Here is a 27,853-nt window from a genome sequence, read left to right as displayed (position 1 = left end):
ATTGGGGAGAGGGTATGGATCCTTTGGGCAAGCTTTATTCAGGTCAGTGTAGTCGACGCACATTCTCCACTTCCCATTTTGCTTTTTCACCAGCACAACATTCACCAACTATAATGGGTATTTGACTTATCTGATGAACTCGGCTTCTAGTAATGCTTCAACTTGTTCTTCGACCACTTGAGCTCGTTCAGGCCCGAGTTTACGCCTTTTTTGCTAAACAGGTCGGGATCTATGATACACTGCGAGCTTGTGGGTCATGAGATCAAGGTCAATTCCAGGCATATCGGACGCTTTCCAAGCGAAGAGGCCGGAATTTTCGCGTAGGACTTTAATGAGATCTTCCTTCAAATCTGTCCCTGGGTTAACTCCTATGTTAGTGGTTTTTCCGACTTCATTCCTGATCTGCACTTCCTCTGTCTCTCTTTCAGGTTGTGGTCTTAAGTCGTTTCTACCTCGGACTCCGCCGAATTCAATTGAATTGACTTCTTTACCTTTACCACGTAGATTCAAGCTTTTGTTGTAGTATTTTCTTGCTAATTTTTTATCCCCTCTTACAGTAGCAATCCCTTCCTGTGTCGGAAATTTCATACAGAGGTGAGGGATAAAGACAACAGCTCCTAGTCGATTCAGGATTGTCCGACCTATTAGGGCATTGTAGGCTAAAGCTACATCAACAACAATGTAGTCGATGCTCAGGGTTTTGGACTTCATCCCTTTACCAAAGGTAGTGTGTAGGGAAATGAAACCCAATGGTCTGATAGGCGTATCCCCTAACCGAAAGAGGATGTTTGGGTATGCCTTCAATTCTTTCTCTTCCAACACTAGTTTGTCGAAAGCAGGTTTGAATAGAATGTCAGCTGAGTTTCCTTGGTCCACCAAGGTCTTATGAAGATTTGCATTAGCAAGTATCATGGTAATTACCACAGGATCATCATGCCTGGGTATTATACCTTGCGTGTCTTCTTTTGTGAAAGAAATGGTTGGAGAGTCAGGGATTTCTTCCTCTACTTGGTAGACTTCCTTTAAGTGTCTCTTTCGGAATGACTTAGTTAGCCCTCCTCCGGCAAATCCACCCACTATCGTGTGGATATATCTTTCTGGAGTTCGGGTGGGACGATCTCTTCGGCCGGTGTCTTCCTCATCCCTTTTACTCTTTTCATGACTGTCCGACCTTTCTATGAGATACTTATCCAACCGACCTTCCCTAGCCAGTTTTTCTATCACATTTTTAGGTCGTAACAGTCATTTGTGGAATGTTCATATAGCTTATGGTACTCGCAATATTCAGTACAACTTCCACCCTTCTTATTTTTAATTGGACGAGGAGGGGAAGCTTCTCGGTATGGAAAATTTTCCTATAAACATCCACAAGGGAAACTCGCAATAGGGTGTAATTGTGGTACCTCATTGGTTTCTCCGAGTTGTATTATTCCTTCTTTTTAGGCTCTTTCTCCTTTTCTTGAGTTTGATAAGGATGTGTTTGTCAGAAATTAGGTTCTCGTAACCTGGCATTCTCCTCCATATTGATGTACTTCTCGGCTCGCTCTTGTACTTCATTTAAAGAGGTCGGATACCTCTTTGAGATAGATGGGGAGAAAAGCCCTTCTCGGAGACCATTGACCAACCCCATTATTAATGCTTCGGTAGAAAAATATTGGATCTCCAGGCATGCCTTGTTGAATCTCTCCATGTAATCTCTGAGGGATTCTCCAATCTCTTGTTTGACTCCTAGCAAACTAGACGCATGTTTGACCTTGTCTTTTTGAATTGAGAATCGGGTGAGGAATTTTCTTGCGAGGTCGTCGAAGGTGGTGACCGACCTAGGTGATAGATTATCAAACGACTTCATGGTCGACTTGGTAGGGGTTGTTGGGAAGGCCTTGCAATGGGTCACATCTGAGGCATCGACCAAAAAATTCGGCTTTTGAAATTGCTTAAATGGTGTCTCGGGTCGGTCGTTCCATCATAAAGGCTCATGTCGGGGATTTTAAAGTTCCTAGGAACCTTTGCGCGCATGATTTGTTCAATGAAAGGGTCTTCTCCTCCTAGTGGGATATCTTTCCGAGCTGTACGTCGATTCTTACTTCAAAGGTCGGATTCTAGTTTTAAGAGCTTTTCTTCCAGCTCTCTTTGTCGCTTGATTTCTTTCCTCAGGTTTCTCTCTACCTCCCTTTGTCGCTCTCTCTCCTGTTCGAGTTGTTCAAGTCGGTTGTGATGTCCGTGTAATAGTCCCATAAGTTCGGTAGAATGGGGTTGATCTTCATCCTTTGGGTGGTGAATCTCGGAATGAATTCTTCTACGAGGAAGGTTTTCCGAGGTGCCTTCACCATGTGGTTCTTCTGTTCTCTGAGGGGATATCACAATGGCTTGGTCATCGTTGCCTTCATCTCGATACTCTGGTTCTGATTCGGACGATGTATGTCCGTCTTCAAAGTGATCGTCCGCCATGGGGTGTTAACTTCCAGGGTCCTCAACAACGGCACCAATGTTCCAAGGGTTACCTGAAACTGGGTTGTATTTGGACCTGAACATGAAGTCCAAACTCCTTGTGAAATAGTGTCTGACTTGTCCTATGTCAGATAGCTGTCGTCCGAGTTCCTCGTGAGGAGGTGAGGGTGGTACCTGTAAGACACTCCGATGCTTAAGTTAGAAAGGGTACCAGCAGGTTTATTGTAGATTGGATCTTAAGCATACCTAAGGGGTGTCAGTGTATTTATAGGTGATGAGTCAATAACTACCGTTGGAGTAGTTCCGTTATTGGTGACGAATAACCGTCCCCTTTATCTAGGGGTTGTTGAAATCTATATTCTAGAAGTAGGTGGGTGATAGTAGAGATTAGTTATAACTCCTTCGAGGGAGAGTTATCACTTTGTAGCATTCTATCCAACCTCTTAGGAGGTCGGTTACTCGGTAGCTGTCTTTTGAACTTTCTCTACTTTGGGCCTAGCTTGTGTTTTAGGTCAGGGTATGAACAATTCCTAACCCATAAAAAATGAAAACGTCATATAAACATTGATCAATAAATAAACATAATATGTATCAATTTTATTTTTAAATTTAAATACAAACTATTAAATTATAACAAAAAAATTTAAAACAAAAAACTTAAGTCATGGAAGAATATGGCATTTCCTGCAGTTATCATAGACAATACCAGTGTAAGTTCCAATAAGGAGAAACTAAAATAGAGATGTTTGATTATCATGCAAATGTATAAACAAAAGAAAGAGTTTGTTACTTCTTAATAAAATTATAATGTGAGCTTTGTAATTGTAAGAAAAAGAATATTTAAATAGAATTGTAAATTTGACATTTTATAATCACATAACTAGTTTACTTCCTAAAAAAAACAATTTGATTCTTCTAATTGAGTTATTCTAACAACATTAAAATTTAATAATGCGATATTTTTCAAATTAATTACTAAATAAAGATATCGATCAAATTAATGTTTCAATTTTTATCTCAAAATCAAATTAATCTCTCAAGAAAACCAAACTGAATAATTAACTACCGAAAAAAACTATCTTAATTTATAAGCTAATTTGGTAAATATCAAAACTTAAGAACCAATTTAATCATCACATAAAATGAAGAACTAATTTGATTGATACCTTAATTTTTATTACTTTCCAACAATCTACTGAAGATTCACATAGAAATATAGAATCCAATTATAGCTTGTCTGAACTAAAGACCCTTTTCTGTTTCCTACTTCAGTTACATATTTTTACCTTTATCTTAAAATCCTTTAATCGTATAACAAAATGGCAATATAGAAGATGTGGAATACTTCATGGAACTTTATAATCCATAACAATAAATAAGATATAAGAACAATGAATGCTCAAAGGTAGGACTGGTAAATTCAGTCCATAATCAAAAGAAAGGTGCTAAGTAACTCATCAGAAGAAGATGATGATGATGGATCCCTCTACTCAGCTTTGGCATTCCATGTAAAATCAGTGCAAGTTTGACAAGTGCAATCCGAAAAGCGACATACATTACAGCCAAAGCACACACATGTTGTGCATCCTTTGCATGTTGGTGATCGTGTGCAGCCTCTGTAAACTCTTCTACTTGCTCTCTCTTCTTCATTCTCACATGTAATTCTGTAATCAAATGCATGTCACAGTTGCCATTAGTAATTCCTCCAACTACCACTCAATTCATCAAGGACTATTGGCCTCATTTGTTAATCTCGGGACGAAAATACCCAGATAGTAAGGTCTAAGGGAAAGACATTCTAGGTGCATAGAAAAAAATCAACCATTGTGCACTTGTATATAAATACATGTGTTATTTTACTCTTTTTCAATGTGTATTCTGCATTTTAATATGTATTCTATACAAGTAGCTGAGTTAGTGGCTGGTTTTTTGTGTATATATAGCATAAATGATAAATTGGGTTTTGGTTTATGTTTTGCATGTGTCTTCAGATGGAAAATATAGGAAACACCTAAACAATGGAGACAAAGACAAGATAGAATAGTTCTTTGTTTCAAGAGTCTATATATATAGAACAATACATTTATTTATATACAAATACAAGATGGTTAATTTTTTGTGTGGACGTAATATTTTTCGTTGTATTTTTTGACTAGTCCATACAAGATTCATAGATTTAACATGTCATGGCTCTGAAAACATAATATGAGAAGGTTGAACATACTTATCATATGGATGATCAGAACATTTCCAGTTACTATCAGCCAAAGCATCATGGTGAAGGCGGCATTCCTCTTTAGTCCTCTGCCGGAACCTGCGCTGTTTGTTGCACTCCGTGCAACGGATGAACTCGTCACGGTGGCAACCGCGCACGTTATTGCTTGCAGCTTTGGAAACTTTATTATAGTACTTGAGTAGAACTGTTTTGAATAATGGAACCTTCTCACCATTAACTATTACCCAAATATTATTCTTCCATTTCCTCGCTGTCTCTCTTCCAGAGTGCTTCTCAAATGCAGAAGGAGTCATATTGTCTAACAATAAAAGCATCATTAAGCAAATAAGATAATGACATTGACAATGTTCTGTTTCTAAATAAACAAAACATTCTGATTCAGCAGTATATAGCATGGAAGGTAGTAAATTGAATTTCAAAACACTTTACTCAGCTCATAAATGACACACTAAACAAGCACATTACAAAATAACCATACAACAAAGGAAGAATCCAACGAGTGGATCAACTTTCCAAGTTCCAACTTAGCATTCAAGAATCAAACAGACCAATCAAACTTGCTAAGTTGCTACTTCATTCAATTTATCCATTTTGGCTCATGAAATATTCCCCGGAAAGAAGATATAAATATCAATCATAAAGACATGCTACAGTGAACTTCACATAGAATTTAATTAAGTTTCAATAATCTCAATCTGTGTAACAAGCCATATGGAGCAAAAATATTTTAATAATGCCTTCTGTTCAAATTTTCATGCATAAACATTAAAATTCATACTACATTCTGAAAGTAAAACGTATAAGAATAGATGAAGAGATAATAGATGCATGACATAAAGATAACATGGCAATGCATATGCATGGTGCATCAAAGAATATTTTCAGAAATTAACCTCTGCCTGAAGCCAACTTTTCCCAGCTACTAACGAAACTGCCTAGTGAAAATATATAACTCCTATGACCTACGCAAATACACATAGCTTATTCCCATCATACACATGTAGTTAAGATAATATTAATATTTCATACCCTATCAAGAAGAGAATGAATTAAAGCTATAAAATATAACCAAAACCAAAACATATAATAGACTACTCTGCCAGCTTGACTTCAATGGCTTCTAAGAGGCCTATAGAATGGCATCAACCATGATAGAAGCACATATCATGGTCTCAAACCAAGTGAAGTTTTAACCCCCCCCCCCCCCCAAAGCCTACATGGTTATTATAACTTCCACATTTACATATTAGTATATAGTATATACTATATAATATAATATTAAAGCTGATTTAGAGAAAAAGAAAAAAATCAAAGTAGCGTGTTCACTTAGACAAATCAACATACTTAAAACGTGTAATAAGCACGAAAATGAGCCTTGACTTGTACAACCACCACTACAACCATCATCATAAAAAAAGTCTCACAAAACCTCAACGAAAACAAGATTCAACCAACCCTACAATCACACCAATAAAAGTCAAACCAACACCACAAAACATGCACTGAAAAATGAACATGCACATGAATCAAAACTAAATCTTCACATGATAACTAAAGAGATAGAGAGAGAGTGTGTGTGTGAGATGAAACCTTCGTTGCAACCAGGAGTGCATTCACAAGAGATTTGGAGGCAGCCATTAGAGAAAACCCTAAGCCTTCCAACAGCATCACCATATCTGTGACTAGTGCATCCGCACGTGACTTCAACACAGTCACCACCAACACGCTTCACACCACTCACATCCTTAAGCTCATCATCACTGAACACACAAAACCCATTATTATTATTATTATTATTCTCTTCTCTCATCTCACACTCGCTCTCCATCTTTCTCTCCACAAAAAGACTCTGTTTTTGGCAAGTGGGGTATATATAGAAGGTAAATCAAATCAAGGGTCGAGAGTTACGCGGCGAAAAATCCACCAGAAAAAGGGAAAGTACAAAAAGGGTATCCCTCAAAAATAAAAAAGATTGAATTTTTGTACGCGATGGAAATACCCAAATGAAAAAGTAGAAGAGAAGAGAAGCAGACGACCCTAAATAGCGCGGTTACCCCGAGAGATCTGGCATAGGAACGTTGAAATATGAGAGAGAGAGAGAGAGAGAGAGAGAGAGAGAGAAGGGGTTGGTGATGGAGTTGAATGAATGAGCTGGCTGAGGAAAACAAATGGTGTTGTGACTTATGAGGGTTAAAACTTAAAAGGGCCTTCTTATAAGGTGCTGCTTTGCATGATATGACAGTAAAATAAGAGAGAGAGAGAGAGAGAGAGAGAGGGGTTGCGTTGCTTTGGGGTAAGGATCTCTTTTCTTTGGTTTATAGGAAGTCCCTGTCGTGGAACGAGTCGAGGTTTTTTCGATTGTTGTTGATGTTGTTGCTCTTCTGAGAACTTTTTCTTTTTAATATTGTATTATTAGAGGTGAAATCCTTCATCATGAATTAAACTGTGTGTTGAACACAACTATGGCCATTTACAAAACGTCAATGACGTTTTGTGTTTCTTCAATTAAAATAATATTTTTCTAACAAAACGTCAGTAATGTTTTGTGTTTTAATAATTAAAATAATATTTTTTATTACAAAACGTTAGTGACGTTTTGTTCTTTGATGATTAAAAAAAAAATTTTATTGCAAAACGTCAGTGACGTTTTGTACTACTACCACAACCCTGTAGAACACCAAAATCATCAAATATTTTTGCATTTCACATTAAAATTATCCATATATAAAAATTTTAGCCCTCTTCTGATTCTGATATATTTTTACTCCTATTTTCTCTTTCTTTTTTTAATTTACTTCAATTTTCTTTAGGAAGTTGGAGCAGTGTGTGACTGTCTCCACTGTTCTCGGGAGAAGTTAAATTTCAAGTTCATAATCTTTTATTAAATAAAAAATTTAAAAGCGACTAACTCTGAGGGTATATTGGTATAATTTGAGAGAATAATGTGGTTCTGTATGTAGCACTGCATAATCTGAGATATGATTCCATTTTTTTTTCCTTAACATGATTGATGTGAGTTAAAGAAGCTTGAAAAAATATATGGAGTATATGTACATCCATTAATTTTTTGACTAGCAATAGGATTTGAAGTAGATGTGGTACATTGAAAAAATACTAGTACTAAAACTACTATCCTATTCATTATAAGGACTAGGATGCAATCTAGCTAGTATTATGGGGATTTTTGCACATACCTAACTACTAGTTGTACTTTTATGATGCATTATGTACATTAAAACTCCAAACTACCTTCACCCAAAAAAAAGGTATAGAAAGCCCCAAAATCTCCTTATTTATTGTTGTCATGGTCTTTCCCAAGAAAAGGGGCATGAATAATGAAGTGTACTACAAGGAAGCCAATGCAATTATAGCTGTTCATGTTCTGCTTTTGATTAACTTACTCCAGTCACAACCTTATAGTCTTATAGGCTTATAATAGTTTTTTTTGGTAACTATTATAGGCTTATAATAGTTAGTTATATAAAAAGCATCTTTAATTAACTTCAATTACTAAAAAAATAATTTATAAATAATTTAATTTTAATACATTATCAATAATTTTAAAATTATTTTACACGTGCATCTACGTAATATCACATTAATAAAAATAATTGTCTTTTATTGACTACATAAATAATTATCTAAAAGAACAAATATAATTAGACACACGCTACATAAATTATTGTATAGTATCTATGCATAAAAATTAACTCTTTTATAAAAATAAAATAAAATTTTAAGGTTTTAATAACATTAAATGCTTATAAGTTATAAGGTTTTTTTGTTAATATAAGTTTGCATTCGTAATAAGAGGTTTTAACAAAATCCTAAAAAAAACTAAATCTTTAAGTTTGGGTAAAACAAAAAGAGTATAGTATATTCAGAAAATATTAGTTAAATATATTTCCACTTGTTAAATATATATGTTGTTAGTTAAGTCAGTAAAACAACAGTTTTTTTTTTTTTAATTAGAAGCAGTTAATAATTTCTCTTGGGCACAGATTACAAGAAACTGTTTAAGGGATGCCCCTTTTGTGGTAGAATTTTTATATGGAGATAATAATATTGACATTTTACTTCATTAGTTCTTAGCAACTTGAGCATATATGACTCAAATCCATCTCTAATACATCATCTTAATGGTTTTATGGCAGGAAATTGGCAAGATACCAATTCACATCTATTGATGATACACAAAAAAAATCTTCAATTCTACAAGAAAAAGATATCTATTGATAGATTGGGTAGGTAGTTCTAAGATATATTCCAAGCTTCTTATTAGTGTGAAACACAAGTCCTGTCAAGAAGAAATGTTTGCTTTTCAAACTTTGAATTCGTTTTGGTGGTCACTTTTATTTGTGCACCATAAACACTTTCTTTTGTGAGAGTTTTTAATAGCAGAAGTTTTTGTTCTCTTTCTCTCCCATTATTGTCCTTATGAATGTATTTAATGATGATGTTACTCCACGCCAATACCAATAGAATGAAAACCATGCTATCATAATAACAAGATTATAACCACCAATTAATTAACCATGAGACACAATAATATTGAAGCAAGCATCTCTCTATAGAAGACAAATTTGATCTATGAGAATGCATGATATATATGTGTCTGTTCTGCTAAACAATCAAATATTATGTCTGATGCAACTAAAGTTGTAGACAAAATAATTATCTTAGCATTTGATTCTGGAGCATATTTAATTTGTCTCGTATATAAGTTATGATGCCATCCAATTTGAATTGATTTAGTAGTTAACTAACTAATTTGTTGAAGTGTTAAAAATTTAAATTTAGCTTTGTACATGCAGATCCGAATGACGACAGATTAGTCTTTAATTTGTCGCACTAAAAAATACAGTGAACAAAAAAAAAAAACTTATGATGCCCACCATCCTAGTACTTAATGACTTAATTGCTTTCAACTCATTATTTTGAGATGGCAGAGCACTATATATAACAAAAATAAATATATTTTTATTTCGTTGTATATCTTTTTATATCTATCTCAATATAATAAATATATTTGTGCTCTACCTTAGCTTGTTCATATATTTTGTGTGCATAAACACCAACCAAACTACCTAATAAAAACACTAGATGAGTAGTGTGACACAATATCTGAAAAACATCATGTTTATCTAACATAATCATGATTATTTGATGACACCTTAATAGTCCTCATCAAACCTGCATTGTTTCATACTTTATAAGCCAAAGAGGAGACGTTACTAGATACTCAGGCTAATAGGTGAATTACACATATACATGACTTTGACAAAAACAAAAAAAAAAAGAGATTTCATATAAAAATCACTATTATCTTATATCTTATATGTTTAGTTAAAACATTACTTTTGTTAATTAATAACATGAATATAATTTTTTCAACCAATAGTTGAAAATTAAGAATTTATAGGCAAAAATAATGATAAGGCTCCTCCCTAGATTGGAATGATAGGATACATACACTGTTTGTTGGCAACATGATGAGTTTGACAAAAGGCAGAGGATATGCATTGATTCCATTGTCTCATCTTTATATTGTGAGGTATATATGACTACAGGGAAAATATATCAAAACCAAAAAGAAAAGACTGAAAAGTTCAATAAATACAAGTCTGATTCCTTTTATGATTGTGGCATGCTATATGGTGGCCATTGTATTTTTGCCACCAAAGACTATATAATAGTGTCTTCATTATTCTTGCCGTCAAACAGTTTCATATACATGCATGATATATCATCCAACCACTGTTCCAATTAGTGCAGCATAGCGTATATAATCTCCAAACAAGATAATGTACTCCAACCTTTTTCCAATTTTTTTATTATATGTTTTTGCGACAAAGTACTGCTTACAATGATGACAAACTTTTCCACTTTAATGATCACAAGCAAACTGTTTTTAGCCCCTGTAAAAAAAGTGCCATGTATTGCTAATGAATAGTCAATGAAACCGTTAGAATTTAGGAAAGAAAACTAGAAAAATTATTGTGTATTGAATTATTGATAAATACAAGATTAGCATTAATTATTTATAGAGATATTTATAATTATTATCACAAATATTTTTAATCAATAATTAATAATTACTAACTATAATATAATATTATTAATTCATATTATTTTAATATTTTTTTAATTCAAGTGAAAACTAATAATAAAATTATTTTTAGTTTAGACACTAGATTTTAAAATTGAGTAAAATGATATGTTTTAGTGAAGATATCAATTATTTGATCTAAAATTCTAATAACTATTAGACAAATAATACTACTAAATAGTTGTTATCATATAAAATAATCGTTCTGACCAATGTATCTAATTTGTTCATAAAAAATATTATTATGAACAATCTAAATAGTATTTTTGTTATTACAATAAAGATATTATTCTAACATAGGATCCCCTATATAATGATGACAATATTGAAATGCCTATATATATGGTGATTTGCATGTGTAGGCGATCGTCTTGTTTGGCATATTAGTATGAGGCATTAGTCTTTATATATTAGGCAGCATACCATTATGATTCATTAAGTAGTGTGATTGAAATATGTTCGGTGCCGCCTTTGACTTGTTGCTACTTCACAATGATTTGTTTTCTTCAATCTTCACCATGCCATGCCATGCCATATAATCCAAAATCCAAAGTATAGAATTGAGCATACATTCAACGCCAAATAAGGTTGAAGACTTGAAGGAGCACGTTTATTAGATGAGTCACATTCATCATGGCTCAAGCATTAGAATATTAGTCATGGTTATCAAATTCGGATCGAACCGGTCGAATTAAAAAGAGCGGCGAACCAAATTTTAAATCGATTCGGATTAATATTTTAATTAGACAAGCAAAGAAAGGTTTGGTTTGGTAAAATTTTTTGGAGAGGTGTTTATGTTTTTAAAAAGCACAAGCACCTCATTTTGTGTTTGATAAATTAAAAAGTCCAAGTGCTTGTCCTTGCAATTTTTAAAAATTAGAGATACTTTTGAAAGCACCTAACAAGGAGCTTTTTAAAGTTGGCTTGTGCTTTTTAAAATTTAAAAGTCTAATATAACTCTATATGTTAACTAATTTTCAAATTTAATGCTTGCATTTATGTCTATTATAGTATTTTTAAATTTTAAAAGATATTTTACCAAACGCAATTGTTGTTGCTTGTGTTTATTGAAAACTATTTTTAATTTGATTTACCAAACATAAATGCTACAACTTTTATAAAACCATCTTTTAAAAGTTAGCTTTTATAAGCGACTTTTAAAAAGTAAAAGTTTTACCAAACTAACCCGAACCAGTCAAATTCAAAAAATTGGTCAAATCTAATTTATTATCAATAGAATTATTAATTTATTTTAAATAGATAAAAAATTAATTTTATTATTATTCAAAAAAAAATTATTATATATTAAATAATGTGTTTATTAGTTTTCATTTTATTATAAAAATTAGGGCAATTCACGTTAATAAGCCAAGGAGGAAGAAATTTACACAAATTTGCCAAACCAAAATCTGCTTCATGAATCAACCAAATTACATTTATATGTAGTTCAAATCAGCTAAATTCAAACTGCATTTACATATAATTCGAATGATGTTGATTAGAATTATACTCAAACGCACACACCCACTAATTCGAATCAGGGTGATTCGAATTGGCCAGATTCGAATTACTCATGATTTAATTCTGCCCATTCTTTTATTAAAAAATTAATAATTGATTAAAAAAATTAATAATTTAAAAATTAAATATATATATATTTTATTTCATGCATTAAAAAAAGCTAACAAAATATTTAATTACGAGACTTCTTTAAAATATTAATGAATTTCATACAATACTCTTTTGCCTATTTATAATAACTCATGAATATTTTTTTATAAAATTTTTTAATAGATTTATTTAAATTATACCACAAAAAATATTTTATTCTATACAAAATAATTAAAAAAAATGGCTTAAAAGATGTTATGAGTACTATAAAAATTTATAATGTCCTAATAACTTAGAACATTAAAGAAATACTCTACATAGTCAATAATAATTTAAAAATTAAAAAAATATAGTTATAACCAGTATTTACCTAAATTACTAGAATATTACAAACTTTTATAGTACTCCTAATATTTTTTAAGTCATTGTTTTTAAATTATTTTGCATAGAATAAAGGGCATTTTAATATTCTAGTAATTTAGGTAAATATTGGTTATAACTATATTTTTTTAATTTCTAAATTATTATTGACTATGTAGAGTATTTCTTTAATGTCTAAGTTATTAGGACATTACAAATTTTTATAGTACTCCTAACATCTTTTAAGTCATTTTTTAAAATTATTTTATATAGATTAAAATATTTTTTTTGTGGTATAATTTAAATAAATCTATTAAAAAATTTTATAAAAAAATATTCATGAGCTATTATAAATGGGCAAAAGAGTATTGTATGAAACTCATTAATATTTTAAAGAAATCTCGTAATTAAATATTTTGTTAGCTTTTTTTTAATTCATAAAATAAAATATATATTTTTTAATTTTAAATTATTAATTTTTAATCAATTATTAATTTTTTAATAACAGAATAGAATTAAATCATGAGTAATTCGAATCTGGCCAATTCGAATTACTATATGCAACGTGTGTGAGGGTGTGTGCGTTTGAGTATAATTCGAATCAACATCATTCGAATTATGTGTAAATACAGTTCGAATTTAGCTAATTCGAACTACATATAAACGTAATTTGGTTGATTCATGAAACAGATTTTAATTTGGCGGATTTGTGTAAATTTCTTCCTCCCTTGATTTATCAACATGAATTGTCCTAAAAATTATCTAGATCATAATATTAATAATATATCATAAGATTATTATTATTATTATTAATTATTAATATATTAACTTATTTTAATATTTATTATTTATATATTTAAAAATTATATTTAAGAATTATTTATTTAGTTTCATAATAAAAATATTTTTAAATTTGAATAATTTATTAATTAATTTGTACTTATTATATCATATATTTAATAATTTATTGAAAAAATATTAATATAATAAACAAAAAATAATTTAAAAAATATATTATTTAAAAAATAAATATAAATAAATCTCTAATTAATTTAAATTTATAAATAATTTGGTTTATGTTTATTTTTGAACTTAACACGTCAATATTTTTTGTTTAAAATTGACAAAAAAATACCCATAAAAATAGTATTATATCACAAAAATAAATAATAAAAACTGTAAAATAAATTATTTTTATCTTAAAATATTATGTTATTATTCTAAAAAATGGACAAAAATAAAATTGATAATTCACTTTAAGTCTACCTAAAAATATGTTAGGATAAAGTATTAAATTGATCCCCTATGTTTGGGCGTATTTCTGTTTTGGTCCTTAAGGTTTAAAGTGTCCTATTTGAATCCAAAAAAATTTCATTTAACTTCAATTTAGTCCCACCGGAGGTCAAAGATAAATAATTAGCGAAATTTCCTATATGACAACAGTATAAGAATAAGGTCGATAATCTAGAAAATAAATACAAGCTCCAAAGATATAAAATCAACGTGGATGCATCAATACATTTATTTATCATTTTTCTTATAATTAAAATGAAATATTTTCTATAAAACTAAAAAAAATGTTATATACATATATTGTGCATCCACGATTGATTTTGTGCCTCTGGAGTTTGTACCTATTCTTCAAATTATCGACCTTGTTTTTATACTACTGTCATGTAGGATATTTCGTTAATTATTTATCTTTGACCTCACATTAGGACTAAATTGAAACTAAATGAAACTTTTTTGGATTCAAATAGAACATTTTAATTAAATCTAAAAGACCAAAATATAATTATGCCCAAACGTAGAGGACTAATTTAGTACTTTATGTAGCTCACTAGCTTCGAGGTGGCTTGTAATCTCATCTCTCTTGTTTCATTTTCGAAAAGTTTCATAAGATTGACAAGTTATTTTTAATTAATTCGGCTAGAGATATATAAAATTATGAGTCCATATATAAGTCCGATCCGAAAGTTATCATGAACAAAGATATCATATAACATATTAGGTACGTATTAAAATTAACGGTTAAAATTAACTTTTAAAATAAAATATATATTAAAAATAAATTAAATTAAATATATATTTATATATAAATATATATAATGACTAATTTTATTTAATTAGTGACTAATTTTAATATATAAATAATATTTTTAAATATTATAACACATATTTAGATTTAGTTTATTCAACTTACTAAATTGATCTTTAAAAAATATAACATATTAGTTAAATTCATTTTTTTATTTTCTAGCAGACAGTGTTAGTTTATTGTTATTGTGTGAATATCTTTAGAGAGCCAGAGAAGTGATCAACTAGACTCAAATTTAAAGATTAAAATAGTATTTTATCATAATTTATATCTTTCAAAAAAATAAATAAAAAATTTGATATCTCAAGAAGTAAATTAAATTATTTTTTTATTAAATAATATTTTTATTATTAACTAATACATTATTAAATATATAATAATTTTTATATATATCTTTATTTAAGGGCTTAATTTTTATTTAAAAAAAAAGATAATTCTATAATATAATATATAATAAAAATTTAAAATTGAATTTAAATTATCATTCTCTTCTACTCTTTTAAATAAATATAAGATTTTAGTATAAAACAAAATAAACTTGTTCACCGTTTATATAACATTTTAATATGAATCTAATATTATAAATTATTAAATAATTCAATTAAATATACTCAATCAAATATATTAAATTATCTAAACATTTATAATATATCATCTTTAATATAAAAATGTCTTCGTAAAAAAGATCACAAAAAAAAAAAAAAGACTAAGCTGTGGGCTTGGGTAGTTGGTAGGTTGGATAGAATGCAAAATAAGCAAAGTGATGGGGTTGGTGTTCGTAAATCCGAAGGGCATGAATGGTGTAAGAGAATTGAGGCAGCTTTTGCAATTTGCATGCATTGTTTGAAGTTGATTCCCATTATTCATTATTGTACTCTTACTATCTTCTGCTTACGTCACACTATCCACCTTTCTCCTTTCACTGTCATTTCCCAACCAAAACTCACACTTACGCCATCATTATATTCCCCCCCATTCTCCTCTTACCCTCTTATAAAAACAATTTATTATATATAATATAAGTTTATAATATATCTCGGTATATTTTAGCAAATCTTTTATAGTAATATAAATGGGGAGCTCATATGCTGACGTGGCGTTCATATATTGAGTTTGGAAGTTTATTTGCTTAAGTGTTATCACTAGAAATTTTTAGATTTATATTTATAAATTATAAATTATTATTTATTTAGGTTGTTATTTTCAAATTTTAAATTATTTATTTGGATTGTTATATTTAGGTTGTTATTTTTTAAATTTTAAATTTTTTTATTTAGGTTGTTATTTTTTAAATTTTAAATTGTTTTACTTAGATTGTTATTTTTTAAAATTTAACACTATTTTTTAAAAATTTGTTGATTCTTTTTAGCACTAATTTTTAAATTTTTGTAGATTTTTTTAAAAAATTGCAACTACATACCTTAATTTAGAACTTTAAAAATTGTTAATATATTTATTTACTTTATCTGTAAATTTAATTCAAATTTAAATTAAAGTCAATCAAATTTAAAAAAATTTAGTTATAAGTCCACTATAAAAGTATAAATTATGAGATATGTGTAGCACCATAATTCAAGGTACATCAAACCCCTTTCTTTACATACATCTAAAATCTAAAATTTCTGTACTTATTCCAATGGATGGTATTCACATAATCGCAGAAATCAAACCTACAATCGACAATTTGTGTGTACGTATACGAGTGATATGGACAATACTAAGTTACGTTAATTCTTCATTTCCATACTCAATTGAGATGATTTAGCTAGATGAAAACGTGAGTTTTCTACTAATATTTTTTTATTTTATTTTAAATTTATATTATTTATATTTTAAATTTGTTTGTTTATCCCCATCTAATTGTTCTTTGATTTTTGTTTATCAATTCTAGGGAGGAAAAATACACGCCTCGGTTAAGATGGTTCTTGTGTTTCTATTCGTGACAAGGAGGCAAAACAAGTTTTTGAAAAGAGCTATGTAGAGATACTTGATCCACTCCTATTAGTAAGTTCTAACCAATATTTATTTCTAAAAACATTAGTGAAGATATTTTTAATGTTAATTTTTATATTATTTATTACTAATATATTATGTAATACCCTGTAAAAAAGAGATCTATCGGATACACCTATATTTTTACTCAACCTAATTGATAAGACCTTCCTCTTCATCGTTGAAGTTTAAATATCTGATAATCCACATTTTTCACCTTTTTATAAAGTTAAGAAGATGACTGATAATGTGGACCTCATAAATAAATTTAAAAAGGCTCACCCTATTCAAATTGTGAGTACAGTTATAAGTGTACTTTCTATTAAAAAGCAGTTTATTTTTCTCTTCCTTGGTCATTAGTAGTATCTAATTTATAAATAATAATTTATAACTAATTATAATTTTAGGATGTTGACCGGTGGTTTGCTTCCAACTTCAAAAGCTTTTTCAATTATTGAAGGGAAAAAAGTAGAACGTGTTAAGGTATTTGTTCAAAAAATGAATTTTTTGTTTGTTTATTTTCTCAAAGTTAGGTCTTTATTTTATTAAAAAAATATTATTGAGATAAAATCAAAGGTGAGAATGAAATCTTTAATTTAACGTAGTATTTTGTACAAAATTTGTTGCTTGAATTCTCCAATGAAGTTGTGGACAATGATGAATCCGAAGTGTTGGAAAATGCTATTATACCAACCAAGCGACTATCCTCGGAATCGGAAGATTCGAAGGTGCAAGGAAATATCTCAACTTGCAAGAAGATCAAGATTGAGAATGAAACTTGAGAATTTGGATGCACATGTTTTAGAATTCCTTTTAGAGTATATCTAATAGAATAATGTCAAGCATATGTTTGTTTTGGTAGAAACATTGTCTTTTCTTAAGTTGTTATTTTTCTTTTGGTTCTTTTGAATTTTTATGTTTGGAATTTAGAATTTTTTTAAATATAAATTGAAGTTATTTGGTTATTACTTATGATTTTATTTTAAATTTGATTCACACCGTTGATATTCTGTTAATTTCTAATTTAGTATTTAATGTCATAAAGTTATAAATTTCTCATATGAATTATTGTTGATACAATTAAGTTAGTTATTGATTTTTAATGTGTACTTATTTTAAAAAGAAAATCTAATTATAATTTTTAATTAAAGTATTATGTTTAAAATTTTAAATTTAAATTCAAATAAACTTTTTTTTTTGAATTTTTAAGTAAGCAATTGGGTTTGAGAATATTTTTTTTTAATTTTATATAATTTATAAGCTACTATGCTAATTACAAAAGATTATATTAAAGTAAATAGAATTACCAGTCTTATTAAAATGTGAGGTTATTTATACTATTTAAAAAAATTAATTTGACATTTTTCTATATTTAATTCTGTTTCTAATGTTGTTCCGACAAAATTGAATTAATTTAGAAAATTTTATTTAAAAATTTAAAATTTGTACTAACTAATTAAAAAATTCTATTTAAAAATTTAAAAATTGAAATTCTAGTACTAATTCCTAATTAAGTGACTTCTTAACCGTTTTGATTTTTAAATTTAAATTTTTTTACTTGCCACATTTATAAATTTTCTCTTTACTCAATTTACATTGTTATCTTTTAAATTGTTTCTGCACAATAGAAGTACTTTCATTTTTTTCTCTTTTTAAATATTTTTTCTAAATTTACGTAATTTATAAGGTTATTAATTTGTAGATTGTATTTAATTTTATTTATTTTTATCGACAAATAATATGATTGACACTATTTATGACGAAACTAATAAAATTATTTTTAAATTAACAAATTCCTATATTCCTGATGAACAATGAACGTTTAATTAGAAAATTTTATTTAAAAATTAAAAATTTTCACTAACTAATTAGTAAACTCTATTGAAAAATTTGAAATTTGAAATTCTAATACTAATTCGTAATTAAGTGACTTATTAACCGTTTTTATTTTTAAATTTAATTTTTTTTATTTGTTACATTTATAAATTTTCTCTTTACTCCATTTACATTGTTATTTTTTAGATTGTCTCTGTACAATAATAGAGGTACTTTCATCTTTTTCTCTCTTTTTATATAAGCTATTCATTTTTAATTTTTTTATTTAAAAAAATTTAACTATTAGTTGAATTTATTGACTGAGATTAAACTTATATTTATTTGAAAAAAGAAATTTTTGTGAAAAATATATATTATTTTTCGTAAAATATATTTACGTAACTAAATAAATGAGAATGAAAAGGTTTTTAAAGCCGCCATTGAAGTTAAACTGACCATTTAATTATTTATTTATTGAGTAGAGAACTAGAGATGGAGAGGAGTGAGGATGTTGAATTCAAACAGGATGGTTGGTGAAATAGTTGAAAAAAAATAGAGAGAAAATGAGAAGTACATGGATATAAATATATAACAAAACATAATTATTGATTTAGAATTTTTAATGAAATAGGAACAGAGAAGAAGGAGCAAATGTGTGTGGTGGGTCATGGGTATTTTAGCCAAACAAAATTTCATAAAATACAATATTTTTTATACATTATTTAGCTATTGACAAGTAATAAATTATTAGTTTATATTGTCTTCGTAATATTTTACTAAATTTGTTTATGAAAAAATTACAGAAAATCCGAGTGATAGTTCCAATTGTGTGCATTTTGAATCGGTGTTATCAGACATTACAAATAGCAGCATTAATACAGGTTGATTTTTGGATGAATTTTTTTGAAACTTGCTTATGTGAATATGCATTCATTTTATGTATTTTGATTTTCCTACCATTTATTCAATTATAAACTTTAACAGAAAATTTGTTCAAAACTAATGTCTTGAATTATCTTATTAGGTAATAACCCAACACCATATCGACCAAGGTCTCCAACTACTAATCCACACTCTGTAGATGAAAAAGAATAATGTGCCAATATTAATAGTATTAGTAATTCGGGTATCACACGTGGAGCATATGATAGCCCATGTCATCAGACAAGTCAACAACAGCTTCAACAAACATATGAGAGGAGAAAAACTTCGAAAAATCAAGATAAACAATTACTATGTCTGTTTTTTATATCAAGATTGTATTCTCTTATTATTTTTATTTTTATTTTTATTAATAATATTAATAGTTTTATTTTGGAATTACTTATTAAATATTTCATAAAACCACCATGTGCTTTTGTTAGGACTAAACATGACTAATGACGAATTGAAAATCCTCTGCCTTATTGAGATTGAGAAGATACTCAACAGCAATGCGAGATCTTTAAGAGACTAACAATCAATACCATATCCTGAGATGTCTGATGTTCGCCTTTTTCAAAATAAGCTAATAGAGGAGGAGTTAGCATATGACACAAATGAGTTGACTCATACAAACTTATATACAGAACAAAAAATAACTCATGAGCAAAGATTAGTATTCGATGAGATACTCAATGCTGTTATTACAGACTCTGGTGGTTTTTACTTCCTTTATGGGCATGGTGGGTATGGTAAGACATTTATTTGTAATGGACTTTCTTCTGCTATTCGGTTTAGAGAAAATATTGTTTTAAATATCGCATCCAGTGGAATTGCGTCTTTACTCCTACATAGTGACAGAACGACTCATTCTAGATTTTCAATACCCGTTACAATTACTGATGAATCTACTTGCAATATCAAGCATGGCAGTTTGAAGGCTGAGCTGCTCATCCAAAGTAGTTTAATAATTTGGGATGAAGCTCCAATGCTCAATAAAATGTGCTTTGAAGCACTTGATCGGACGCTCAGGGATCTTATGTCAGTTACCGATCAACATAAGACACATCAACCATTTGGTGGTAAGGTTGTTATTCTAGGAGGTGATTTCAGACAGATACTTCCGGTGATTCCGAAATGGAGTAGACACGATATATTGACACCAGCTATTAACTCATCCCATCTGTGGTAATTTTGTAAGGTTCTGAAACTGCATACAAACATGAGACTTCTAATGTCTTCTTCAGATCAAGATGAAGGTGAAATGAAGAGATTTGCTAATTGGATACTTGATGTTGGAAATAGAAATATTAGTTCTGTTGTTGGTGATGAATCAGAAATTGAAATTTCAGATGATCTATTGATTACAACTATTGATGACCCTCTCTTTCATTTGGTAGACTTTGCATATCCAAATTTGTTGCAAAACATATCAGATTACAGGTATTTTCAGAGTAGGATAATACCTGCACCCACGCTTGAGAGTGTCAGAAGGTAAACGATTTTATCTTGATAATCTTTCTATAGATGGAAAAGGAGTATTTGAGTTCTGACACAACATGTCAAGCTGATGAGAATGAAGATGTACAACAAGAGTGGTTCACACCAGAGTTCCTAAATGACATCAAATGTTCAGAACTACCCAATCACAAGTTGACTTTGAAGTCAGGAGTCGCTGTAATGCTACTGCGAAATATAGACCAGACTTCAGGTTTATGCAACGGGACATGATTAATAGTTAACGAACTTGGCAGTAACATAATTGGAGTGACGGTAGTGACCAGTAGAAATATTGGAGATAAAGTGTACATTCCAAAAATGAACTTGATCCCTTCAAATTCAGAGTTGCCATTTAGGTTTCAACGGAGACAATTTCCATTAACAGTATACTTTGCAATGACCATTAACAAGAGTCAAGGTCAATAATTATCAAATGTAGGACTTTACTTGCCAAAATCAGTGTTCACCTATGGACAACTTTATGTTGCTTTGTCAAGAGTTAAGAGTCGCAGTGGCCTCAGGGTTTTAATTCTAGACGAAGACGACAATCTAAAGTCATCAACAACAAATGTCATGTTCAAAGAAGTTTTTAATAATATTTAAGTAAGAATAATATTATTTTCATTTTAATAGCATGTTATGATTTACACTTTTGTATAAATATTTACTATAGATATAACAAATTTATCTATAACTCTGTTTTTAGATTTGAGATAAAATGTGTAACAAGGAGCACAACATCATATGCCAATTCCTTTTCTAATGAAGTTTGTAAGATACTAGGTTATCGATAAATTTTTATTAGCCTTTTGATATAAAATTTAGTGTAAAATTGACATTCGATAAATTTTTATTATACTAAACTCAAAAGATTTATATTTATAAAATATTATTTTTAATTTAACATGTCAAATTTAAATATAAGCTCGTGCATCGCATGGGTTTAACACTAGTATTACTTGTTTACGGAATTCATTTTTCATATAAAATAGAGTTTTTTAATTTTGATATGGAGGGACTGATGGTGTATAACAGAATTATGGAGGTTTATGGTGTATCGGCTGCTGAGAACAAATCAGACGGATCGATTGGATCGATTAGAGGAACTGTAATCGGACTGTCCGATTTTAGTAATCGGACAGTACAAAAATCGGTGGGCCTGATTTGCGTACTGCTAACACGTGGCGAGCATGCAGCTGCTTTTCTCGTTGGCTGCGTTCCATGTATACGCCATTTCGAATGTCTTCCTCCTCCTAGCAGCTATCACTTTCACTCTCATATCTCTCTCTACTTGCTCCCCAACCCCACAACCTTGTTCATTTTTCACTATTGTTGGACCACAAAGAGCTTAAAAAAAATTGAAAGACAATGCCAAGAAGACAAAAAATCAAAGAAGTAAATCAACTAGAATTTCATATTGTTAATTATCTTGGGCATCCTAATTATGTAAATTTTTAATTTTTAATATTTTGATTTAGTAAAAATAATAGTGATAAAATTAAGATTTTAATAGCAATAAAGTATACTTTTTGTCCCTAAAGTTTGGCAAAAGTTTCAAAAATACCCTTAAGTTTTATTTTGTTTCAATTTTGTCCCAGAAGTTTTCGATTTTCATCAAATATACCCCTGACGGCTAAATTTTCAAAAAATTTAAGACCAATCTAACAATAATGCATGAAAATTATGCTTGATTTGCTTGTGTTGAGGGTTGTTCTTATGAAATTATTATTGAATTGGTCTTAAATTTTTTGAAAAATTAGCCGCCAAGGGTATATTTGATGCAAATCGAAAACTTTTGGGACAAAATTGAAACAAAATAAAACTTAAGGATATTTTTAAAACTTTTGTCAAACTTCAGGGACAAAAAGTATACTTTACCCTATATATTATAATAGCACTAAGTAGAGACTAGTCATATATATATGTATGATATGGTTACTGTTAGGTGTTAGAAATAGAGATTAAAGTAGAGTTAGTTAGTTTTTACTATTTATAAAGCCTCTGTACCGTTGATTAGTTAATATGTATGTTATGTTTTGATTTGATTTGGGTTTAGATTTATGATTATTGGTTAATATATTTTAAAATGAAATGAATGAATTTGAATGAGATCTGTAGATATTTATTATTATTATTATTATTATTAGAATAAAATTTTAATTAACATATTTTTGTTTTAATTGTATTGTACTAGAAATAAAAATAGAAGTATGAATTTAAGATAGTTTAAGTTAAATAAAAAAATATAAATTCAATAAAGTATATATGGTTATTAATAATTGAATTTAATATAATTTAGTATAATTTAGACAATAAATTAGGCAGATTTACTATGTAGATTTACTATGTATGTTTGATAGGCAATTATGCTGGTAGTTAGTTATAATGGACATGTAAGGATAATTATATTATTGTTAATATAATTATATTACACGGGCACTTATAACGGAAATGTGATATTGTAGGGTTCACGGATGTTGATATGTGATCACTTAAAGCCGCCCGATCCGTACAACCAAATTGTTGAGGGACACTTACGAGAGACTGATTTTTATTATGTTTCCCAGATTGGAGTCATCCAATGTCAGTCAGCAATGATTAATGCTTTGATTGAGAGATGGCGGCCTGAGACTCACACATTTCATTTTCCAGTTGGTGAGTGTGCGGTGACGTTGGAGGATATGGCGATGATTCTCGGTCTGCCGACATATGGCCTTCCGGTTACAGGACCGACCATGAATAGTTTTGAGGCATTGGAGGCCGAGTGCTTGCACCAGTTTGGGATTGCACCGAAGAAGACAGACTGTAGAGGAAGCTTTATAAAATTGACGTGGTTTAGGGGTTTAAAAGATCGCATAGTGTTGACTGATGATATTCACATTCAGATGTATGTAAAGTGTCACATAATGTTGTTATTTAGGACTATTCTATTTAGAGATAAGTCGGGTGCAGCGGTGCACTGGAAATTTCTGCTTTTGCTCCGTAACTTCGCTGGAATCATATAGTTTAGTTGGGGTTCGGCATGTCTCGCACACTTGTGTAGATCATTGTGTAGGGCAACTCGTGTCGACTGCAAGGAGATGGACGGTCCGCTGATACTTTTGCTTACTTGGGCTTGGATCTGGCTACCATTTCTTGCGCCGATTCTTGGCAATCCCTGATTGTTTCCGATTGCAAATAGGCAAAATGAATTGATGTATGAATTTAAAGAAGCACTAGAAATTGTATTTTATTTTTCACAAAATAAGTTAATTAAGTTATTTGTCTGACGGCAGGTGGCGTAACTGGGATTGTGAAAACTATGCTTACCGGTATCATTTGCTTGCGCACTACAGGAGGTTGTTGGATGATCTGCAAGAAGGACATGTATGTTATAAAATACTAGTACTTGCTTTTGTTTGGTTAATGAATTAATTGTTGTGTAATCATCTGACAGTTTCGATGTGTCCAGTTTGTTTGGCAGGCTTATGGCGTTGGACACATTGAGCCAGACATGATTCCTTTAGACATCCGTCATCATTCTGTTATTTGGAGTGTCACGGTGCCGCTTATATCTTTCAAATGCGCCGAGTGGCATGCATCCGATAGATTCAGGAGGCAATTTGGCTTGAGCCAGGGTGTCCCTAATCAAGAGTGAGATCTAGGTGCATCACACGGCGAAGTACTAACTGGGCCTAAGAATCAAGATTGGGCCGACACGCACTCTTCTTGGGTGATGCAGTGGACCAATCGGTATAGTCACATTCTTGCTAATGAATTGGTGCCTTTACATTATCCGTTGGAAATTTACATGCATTGGTACTGATGCGTGAGCATCTTTCCTATATTTTTCTAGTAAATTTGCATTTAAATTGTTGAGTTTAATCAAGAATTAATTATCTTTTAGCCACTATGGCTGCTACTTTGAGTCTTGTGCAATTCTGTTTATTTTAGGTAGCATTTGGTTGGATTTGATGGAACTTCCACGGAAAAAGAGAAGACTATATAGGGCAGAAATGCTTAGAGGATGGAGAAGAAGTTTGTACAAATGGAAGGAGCACAAGAATTAAAGGAGATGATCAGCGATGAGTGACGCGTGCGCGTACCTGACGCGTGCGCGCACCTGACGCGTTCGCGTGGATTGAAGATTTGCACAGCGATGCGTGCGCGTACTTGACGCGTACGCGTGACACGCGAAGAAGATCATCGATGCGTACACGTGACGAGCACGAAGTGCAGAAAACGCTGATTCCTATTAATTCTGATTTAAACTTTAATTTTTATTTTAAAATAGGAAAAGATATTATTTTAGTTTTAGAAGATAGATTTTAAATTTATTAGGATTATATATAAAAGGGGAACATTATTCCAATTAGTTAACTTTTCATTCCACCTCAGCCCAATTAACAATCCTAGTTTTCACTTTGAACTATGAGCAACTAAACCTCCACTGTTAAGGTTAGGAGCTCTGTCTATTGTATGGATTGATTTTATTATTTTTCTATTTTAATTCATGTATTGATTTTTATTTCAAGAATTGTTTTCGTTCTTTATCTTATGAATTTGGGTGGAACGGAAGTATGACCCTCTTTCTAATTGAGTTCTTGTATAACTTGGAAAAGCTCTTTACTTGAACAATAGCTTGAAAACAATTTCTCCTAAACTTCTAATTATCTGGATTTATTGGGATACATGACATATAATCTTTTTTTATTTGTGGCATAATAACTATAATTAAACTTCATCCCCTAATTAGAATTAATTGATCAAGGAATTGGCTGTTGATGAATTTTAGAGGAGACTAGAAAGGTCTAAGGAATTAGGGTCTAGTCACATATAGTTTGCCATGAATTAAATCTTGCATGATTAAAATAAATTAATAAGAAAAGTCAATCCGAAAAATAGATAACTCTGAAGCCTTAACTGTTTCTCCATACTTTATTCCCAACTTATTTACTTGCCTTTCTTTATTATTCTTTCTATTGTTTAATGTCTTTGAACTCTCAAACATTATTTTCTGTTTGCCTAACTAAGTAAATTAATTAACCATTGTTGCTTAGTCCATCAATCCTCGTGGGATCGACCCTCACTCACCTGAGGTATTACTTGGCATGACCCGGTGCACTTGCCGGTTAGTAGTGTGGTTAGAAATTCTGCACCAGGTACCGAGGAGCATTTGGTGCCCACTTGCAATTGTCGGACCTTGTAGTTCAAGAGAATCCAAAAGGTCCCCCAGTTCATAATAAGGAGAATCAACAGCAATAACCAGCAGCACCGGCACCGCCACCTCCACCGCCACCGGCACAACAGGAGGTTGAGTATTTTGCACCAGATGTTCCTCACACGCATCCGTCTGATTATTTTTCACCGTCAGTCCCGGTCCATCAACAATATTGGGGTGGTCCACAATTTGAGGCAAGGAAGCAAGCTTCATTCAGCCAGCTGCTTAGTTTCATGGCTCCGGGACCAGGTCAATCACATTCAGGTAATTATGCTGACATTTTCACCGACCAGCTGACACATTCGGGTGGTATTACTCCAGTTAGGAGGTCATTGGATTTGATACCTCGTGATCACACTTCTTCTGATAATTCTGGAGGCAGAATGTCTGTTGACTCGAGTAGGAGTGCTGAAGCTGCGGGAGGGATTATACAGAGTGGAAACTCTAGGCATATTCCAATAAGTCTAATTTAGGAGAGTAATAAGGCAGTTGATGATGAGACTGATGACTACCTAGTAGACCATCCGGAGAGTGATGGGGACCATGAGGATGAGGATGAGGATGAGGATGAGAATGATTCAGAGGATGCTGAGGACGACGATGATGTCGATGATGAGCCGACCGGTCAAAATGATGAAGACCGCTATGATGATCCAGCGCCTAGTGCAGGTAAAGTAAAATATCTATTATGAATTTTTATTGATAATGAATTTGTATTTGATTAGTTCCACTCTGGTAGTGTTGTATATTGATGATGAATTTATATTTCATTAGTTGCACTCTGCATGTGTTGTAGATTGATGCTGAATTTCTATTTGATTAGTTGCACTCTGCATGTGTTGTAACATGATAGGTACGGCCACAAATTACATACCTGCATTCCTATATTGGAGAAACTCCAATGCATGCATGGCTTCCAAATCCAACGACCGCATGAAAGAAGGCTCCTGAAACGGATGCGGATTTGCTAGTGCATTTGCAACCTCCGCCACATCTACGTTCATAGTGCCGTCAGCTCCATCTTCGTCTTCACCTGGACCAACGATCTCATAGTTACTTTCAAATTCCTCCTCGCTATCACTATTATAATCTTCCAATTCAATATTAGATTGCTCGAACTCAATATACAACTCGATGCACGACATTCGGTGGCAATTTTCAATATACATTGAAAACATTTCATGCATACTCATTTCATCCGTCACGTATTTGGTCTGAAATTGAACGAACCCACCAAACACAAGTAAAAGATACTTGTACAAAATACATGATACTCTCCTAGATATTTGAGAATCTATCTTCTCACAAATCACACCTTTTAATTCCTCCAATGACAATGTGAACAAAATAACAACATCTAATGGATTTTCACATACAAATTGAACTCCCTCATATGTTTGTAATAAAATCTGTCCGTAACAATAAATTTTCAACACAACTCTATCATCCATAATACTATACGTGTTTAAATACTCTCAATCTCAGTATAATTTATTCTACAGAAATGGAGAAGAATGAGAGAAGAGAAAGAACATTAGCTGAATGCAGAAACTCACGCTAAAG

The 27,853-nt window shown here is 30.8% G+C and overlaps 2 protein-coding genes across 2 annotated transcripts; both read right to left on the bottom strand.

Annotated features, from left to right (window-relative positions):
* Positions 1 to 213: 213 nt before the first annotated feature.
* Positions 214 to 1,849, bottom strand: LOC107610469 (uncharacterized). Its single transcript, XM_016312520.2, has 3 exons — positions 1,506 to 1,849; positions 1,276 to 1,355; positions 214 to 1,217 (listed from the first exon to the last, which is right to left on the bottom strand). Exons 1-3 carry the CDS (start codon positions 1,847 to 1,849, stop codon positions 214 to 216), a joined length of 1,428 nt encoding a protein of 475 aa, XP_016168006.2.
* Positions 1,850 to 3,602: 1,753 nt separating this feature from the next.
* Positions 3,603 to 6,974, bottom strand: LOC107614249 (protein ULTRAPETALA 1). Its single transcript, XM_016316474.3, has 3 exons — positions 6,275 to 6,974; positions 4,673 to 4,982; positions 3,603 to 4,112 (listed from the first exon to the last, which is right to left on the bottom strand). Exons 1-3 carry the CDS (start codon positions 6,510 to 6,512, stop codon positions 3,935 to 3,937), a joined length of 726 nt encoding a protein of 241 aa, XP_016171960.3. The 5' UTR covers positions 6,513 to 6,974; the 3' UTR covers positions 3,603 to 3,934.
* Positions 6,975 to 27,853: the final 20,879 nt, after the last annotated feature.

The sequence above is a fragment of the Arachis ipaensis genome, chromosome B8, assembly GCF_059453495.1.
Source record: "Arachis ipaensis isolate K30076 ecotype BB chromosome B8, ASM5945349v1, whole genome shotgun sequence".
Lineage (NCBI taxonomy): Eukaryota > Viridiplantae > Streptophyta > Magnoliopsida > Fabales > Fabaceae > Arachis > Arachis ipaensis.
The sequence above is the reverse complement of the archived record's forward strand: the minus strand, read 5'-3'. Positions and strand labels throughout refer to the sequence as shown.

What these genes read in the sequence shown, in the direction of transcription:
- LOC107614249 (XM_016316474.3), bottom strand. Translation starts at nt 6,512, where the DNA reads ATGGAGAGCGAGTGTGAGATGAGAGAAGAGAATAATAATAATAATAAT. An exon ending in CACTCCTGGTTGCAACGAAG is followed by an intron (nt 4,983 to 6,274) that starts GTTTCATCTCAC and finishes TTTTATTGTTAG; the next exon opens with ACAATATGACTCCTTCTGCA. An exon ending in TCTGATCATCCATATGATAA is followed by an intron (nt 4,113 to 4,672) that starts GTATGTTCAACC and finishes ATTTGATTACAG; the next exon opens with AATTACATGTGAGAATGAAG.
- LOC107610469 (XM_016312520.2), bottom strand. Translation starts at nt 1,849, where the DNA reads ATGAAGTCGTTTGATAATCTATCACCTAGGTCGGTCACCACCTTCGAC. An exon ending in AATATGGAGGAGAATGCCAG is followed by an intron (nt 1,356 to 1,505) that starts GTTACGAGAACC and finishes GGATGTTTATAG; the next exon opens with GAAAATTTTCCATACCGAGA. An exon ending in AGTTGTACTGAATATTGCGA is followed by an intron (nt 1,218 to 1,275) that starts GTACCATAAGCT and finishes AAAATGTGATAG; the next exon opens with AAAAACTGGCTAGGGAAGGT.